This window comes from Martes martes (assembly GCF_963455335.1).
Source record: "Martes martes genome assembly, chromosome: 14".
NCBI lineage: Eukaryota > Metazoa > Chordata > Mammalia > Carnivora > Mustelidae > Martes > Martes martes.
Window position 1 is genome coordinate 16,029,736 of NC_137902.1, and position 6,000 is coordinate 16,035,735.

Consider the following 6,000-nt stretch of genomic DNA (forward strand, 5'->3'; position numbering starts at 1 on the left):
GGATGGAGCCTGTTTAAAATTCTCTCTCTCCCTCTCCCTCTGTCCCTCCTCCCCCTAAAAACTGTTAAAAAGAAATTAAAATTAGAAATTTTTAAAGTTTTAAAAATTAAAATTTATTTAAAAATAAATGCACACACACAAAAGATAAATGCACTACGTTGACATGATTTTTGTACGTAAAACAACTACATTTTCAAAAGCAAAAAAAAAAATTGTGAGAAGAGTAGCACTGTTTTACATTTTTGTAATGTTTGGTTTAAATCATGATCGTTGGATTCACATACCTGCTTTTGCATTCAATCCCCTGTGTTGTTTTGGTTGAAGCATATGAAGAAAATCTGGCCTCTCACAGATACATGGTTGCAAAAAGTAGTATTTAACGGCCTTCTCAGGTAATTATGGATGTTTTCCTTTAACATCATGCCAAAACTCAAGTGGTAGTTTGAGGGGTAGTTGCAATGAGGAATCTAAAACTTTTTCATAATGTGACACTGGAGTCCATTGATTAATCCTGCACTTTGAGTGGATTTTTACCCATGAGTGACTATGCAACATGAGGCATTGGTCATTTGGAGAAGAATGAGAAACTCTTGAGTTATACAGATCTTTCAATTGTGGACAGACACCATTACAAAATATTTTAAAATTCATGTGTGTTATTTAGTATCACCAGGCATCTTCCCAGAAAAGTCTAAGTATTGAGAAGCTGTCATGCAGAGTGGCAGATATGGATTTCCTGAAATTCTCATTTTGCTCAAAAGCTTGAATTTTATCATTAGCAACAAAATACTGTCAGGTGTTTTCCTTGAAGTAACAGGCTCACTTTATTCATTATTGAGAAAATGAATGCCAGATATTTAAATCTGAATAACCAGAACTTGTCATTCTTTTCAAGTAAAAATGATGTTCCAAGAAAAAAGTTTCCATACAGCCTATAACTCAGTCACACACATGCTTTTCATACTTCCTATGAAGCAGAAGTTAGGGGTAATTCCCATTTTGTTACACAAAATACTAAAAATACGCGTACACAAGTGTCAAGATTTGTCAAAAACAGCCCTGAGTAAGGCATTTCTGGTTCTGTCTTAACCGCAAGTTCATAGCAATGAAAAAACCCAATTACCACTAGCCCAAGTAGGTAGGAGCTAATGAGGCATTAATGATAATGGCATTAATTAATGCTAATGGCATTAATGGTTTACCTTTGCTTCTGCATCATTGGTGTAAAGTCAGCCCAACAAAAAAGGCAAATGATATTTTAGCATTATCAGGAAAATAGTTTCGACCTATTGGGAAACCCCAGAGGCCCAAGGGCCACGCACCAGAACTACATCACTGTAACATTAAAAGATCACACATGATAAACGTTCACCCAGTGTCCCCACCAACCTCAAAACCAGGTTTTTGGAATTAGGACTAAAGGAACAACTTTTTAAAAATCTAATGAAACAATATAATGTCTATGTGTATCTTTGTGACAGATTGTGTATCTCAAATGCAAATTAGCAATTTACATAGTATTTTTTAAATATGGCCAATCTTTTAAAAAGGCAGAGTATGTCCTTTCTACATTCCTTGTACGGTTCTCCCATCGTGGGGGGAGGCTCCTTTGTAGACATGCTCTCCTCCTAAATTTTTTTTGTGATGAATCTAGTCAAAGGAAGTTATTTGGCACCTGGCTTTTCCTTCTAAATCTCTAAATGCAAATACTGTAAAGTAGCTATTTAGTTGTTTTGTTAATAGCACATGGGTGTGTGATCACATACCTTTGATAAGCCAAAGAAACCATCAGAATTAAGAAGTAATAAGCCTGTAGTTTTCACTTACCTGTTGACAACGTCTTCCTGTCTCCTTTGGATCCAACAACCTCTCCATTGATGCTGTTAGGGTTTGAAGATACTAAATTGTCTTCCTGACTAGCCAAATACTGTTTGGTTTGCTCACAAAGCAAAAAACTGTTTTTTTTATTTCCATTCTCTGGGCTTTTCAACCGGAAATTAGGGTGGTTAGCATGTGCTCCAGGACTTCTTAAAGTATCATGTGGTGGAAGCTTGTTTTCATTTTTCTCAAAATTAAATGGCTCTATCATCTTACAAGTAGATGCCTCCAAATTATTTCTTGACATCATAGTATGTGGCAATTTAACATTCACAGAAGCCTATGGGAAGAAGTGCATTTAAAAGGCAATTTTTAATGACAAAAGTAGAAGCATTGCAGGCCCTTTTTATGTAACAAGTAACGCTCATGAATAATTCCAAAGCAGAGGTAACCGTGGTATCAGAGCCTGGCCTAAAAGCAAAAGGAACAGATTCTCTATCTGGGTAAGTACAAACTCCCAAGTTTCACACAATTCAACCACAGACAAAAGGCTAACTCAAGAGACATCAAAAGAGTCATCTCAGAGTTCGACACCCATTTTTTACTTTAAAAAGCTTCTGAAACAACAGGAATAAAAAAGGACTTGCATGTTTTAAGAGAAATATTTCCAAGCCAGAGCATGCAACTTAACGGTCAGATACAATGAGGGTATTGTCTTCATCAGGTCATCACCTACCTTTCTAGCCTCTCAGAATCCCTCTATCTGCTCCTACTTGAGACACTGAGATCTTGAATATGCTGAGCCCAGCTCTCAGTGCCTCTACCTTCCTCACTGGGCTGGCAAAGTCTTTCCTTCCTAGGCATCCTTCACGGTTTGCCTCAGCTGACCTCTATTTGGTCTGTTTTTCCCCAGTCCTCTGCTTTGATCATCTCCAGCTTAGCTTCCATAAACTGTAATTTATATCTACTCCTTTGAAGGACTTAACTGCATGCACCTTTCTCTGAAAATAAGGTACATGTATCGTTACAAAGTGCCTCTGAGAAACCTCTATCCATACTTGATGCTAGCTTGTTGTTTTCCTGTTACTCTTAAAGAATACTAAGTGTCCTGCCTAAGGGAAGTAATAAAAGTGGACAAACAACTTTTCTTTCTGAGGTTGTGACCTACAGCTTTGTACACAGACCTCAGGTAAAACTGCCTACTGTCCCAAAACTGTTCTGGGGGGGGGAGGAGGGGAAGCCACAGAAAGCTAAACTGGCATGAGTAGTATCTAAAGATTAACACTGTTTTAAAGGGAAAATAAAAATATAGCAGAAACATCCTCCCTCCTGGTGGCCTAAAACTTCCATATCATTTTTTGCTTTAAATTAGGCCTAGCCTAATCTGTGACAGCACAGAAAAGACAATTAAAAAAAAAAAAACAACAACAACATATGCACACTCAAATCGTGGGGGCTGGGGGGGGGGGACTCTCAGTGGGCCAGATCCTGAAAAGATCCCTAACTGAAGGCTGCAGATGGGCAGTTATGGCGGGAGATCCTGCAGCCATCAGGGAAAGCGCACGTGCAGCAGTAAACACATCCTCCCACGGGTCAGACTGGGTGGGAGTGAGACTGTTGGGCTCAGTAAGAGACAAATTCTGTGAAGTTACAAAGGAACATAATTTTCAGGGGAAACTGGGTGGGGCTAGGAATACTGAGTAACAGACAATTTACAAGAAATATAAAGAATGCACATTAAAATACGAGGGTAACTACAAGAACAAAAACAAGGCATAATTTTAAAATTACAGAAGAAAAATCTCAGTCTAACAAAAAAAAAAGATTCAAGCATGGTCAATGGAAAACATCAAATAAGATGCCAGAACCAAACCCAAGCAATCCAATTATCAATGATTTAGTCTCAATTAAGAGAGAAAAAAAGGGAGAAAAACATCCTGCTAGATGTTATGCACAACAGGCACACATAAAATTTATGGCAAGTTTGGAAATAATAGAACTAAAACGTGCTATGCAAATAACAAAAAAAGATGAAATATGAATATTGATAGCTGATAAAACAGAATTCAATTGGGACAAAGATTTTTTACATGTATGAGAGAAACACCCAAGGAGAGAGCGCACCCAAGAATCAGTGCATCACAATGTCCTCAGATCTATAAAACAAAAACTGATTGAAGGAGGAGAAATTCAGGCCACAGTAAGTATATACCTGCCTTACACACTTGTCAACAGACAGAAAACAACTGCTATTTTAATACCATGATAAACTTGATCTAGTAAGTACCAATACAATCAAGAGCATTCATTTTTCCAACACTGGGCATATATCGAACTAGAAAAGTCACCTCAACTAATTCCAAAAACACTAATGCCCTGCAAAAACATGTTCACTTACCACAGTATACAAATCTCCACCTCAAGTTTTGTTTCCCAGAGAATCAGTCTACAACAACCACATGAGCGGGTGAAGGGTTTTGTTTTTGTTTTTTAACGTGGTAAAATATCACAAAGGAAATAGCAAACATGACTATATAAAACAATTACAAAAAATAGCAAGCAGCCAGAAAATGAAGATTAACCCCCAGTTGGAAAACTCTATATCAAAATTTTTAAAAAATGGGATAAACAGTAAAAACATTCAGATACAGTAGTGATGTGACTAACCCAAAGGCCGTCTTCTACCTCTGATTTTGCTAGCTTGAGTTAGAGATAACACTGGCTATAATCATTCTCCTGAGCAGAATTTCTCCTAGCAGAATTTCTCAGAAAGCTCTGTCCTTTCCTGATGAACAGGAACAGATTTGGCTGCAGGATCTTTCACCCATTTCTTCCTTTAATGCAATCAGGAAGCAATAAGCAAAAAGGAAGAAAGCATACCCTAAGGATGGTAGAGTGGAAAAGGCAAAGCACCTGATGTCTCTGTCTGTATCCCTGAGTCGCTATAGCAGCCCTGACCAGCTGATGCAGATTCACTGTGGCATCAAATTCTGTTATCTGCAGCCCAACAGATACAGATACCAATAAAATGTGAGCAAAAGGCATGAACAGAATGCACAGAGGATGAAGATTAGTTGATAAACATAAGGGGGAAAACATTCAACCCCATTTGTAATTACAAAAATCAAATTAAATAATTATGTATTATTTTCTGCCCAGCATGGGTGTGATTAAAAAGGACACTCCCACTGGGACCCTGGGTGGCAAAGTTGCTTAAGTGACAAACTCCTGATTGCAGCTCAGGTCATGATCCCAGTGTTCTGGAATCCAGCACCGTGGGGTGGCTCCCTACTCAGCAGGGAGCCTGCATCTCTCTCTCCCTCTGCCCCTCCCCCCTGCTCATGCCCTGTCTACCTCTCTCAAATAAATAAAATCTTTTTAAAAAGTAAAGATAAAATCTTTGGAAAATAAAACAAAGTTCCTTTGCATGGAATATAAATTAGTATGTTTTTATGGAGAGACAATTTGGATATACATACATATACACACCTACATGTATGTAGGTCTATAAAATATATATTCTTAAGATATGTATGTATTCTTTTTATTTTTATTAAATACTTATTTATATTAGAGAGAGAGAGACGTGCATGAGCAGAAAGGGCAGAGCGAAAGAGAATCTCAAGTAGACTCCATGCTGAGCAGGGAGTTTGACAAGGGGCTTGATCTCATGACCTGAGCTGTAACCAAGAGTGGGACACTTAACCGACTATGCCACCCAGGCACCCCAAGTATACAGGTATTCTTAAAAATATTCTAGCCATTTACCTGGTAAATCTACACCTAGAAATCATCCCATTAAAATAACCCTAAACATTGGGGTGCCTGGGTGGCACAAGTCGGTTAAGTACCCAGCTCTTAATTTCAGTGTTGTGAGATCAAGCCATGTGTCAGCTCTATGCTTGGCATGAAGTCTGCTTAAGATTCTCTCTCTGTCACTCTGTCCCTCTGCCTCTCCACCCACTCCTCCTCTCTCTTTCAAAATAAGTAAATAAATTAATAATAATAATAATGATCCTGAACATCAAAAAATCCTATTTAAAATAATGAAAAAAATTGAGAAAGAAGTTAACTCTACTAGATAGATTAACACCACCATTTAGAACCTTAGCTTTCGGGGCGCCTGGGTGGCTCAGTGGATTAATAAGCCTCTGCCTCCAGCTCCGGTCATGATCTCAGGGT

At 38.2% G+C, this 6,000-nt stretch overlaps 1 protein-coding gene across 7 annotated transcripts in view; it reads right to left on the reverse strand.

The window, feature by feature from the left end:
* Window positions 1–2,149, reverse strand: part of TDRD1 (tudor domain containing 1) — a gene marked incomplete at its 5' end in the record, with an annotated part of 34,116 nt that extends 31,967 nt beyond the window's left edge. For 6 of the 7 annotated variants that reach the window (XM_080823545.1, XM_080823544.1, XM_080823542.1 and 3 more), the window contains one exon: window positions 1,828–2,128. In XM_080823545.1, coding sequence (XP_080679671.1) covers window positions 1,828–2,128 — 301 coding nt within the window. Of the gene's footprint in view, window positions 1–1,827 lie in introns of all 7 variants that reach the window. The other variant, XM_080823546.1, reaches the window with a different exon arrangement.
* Window positions 2,150–6,000: the final 3,851 nt, after the last annotated feature.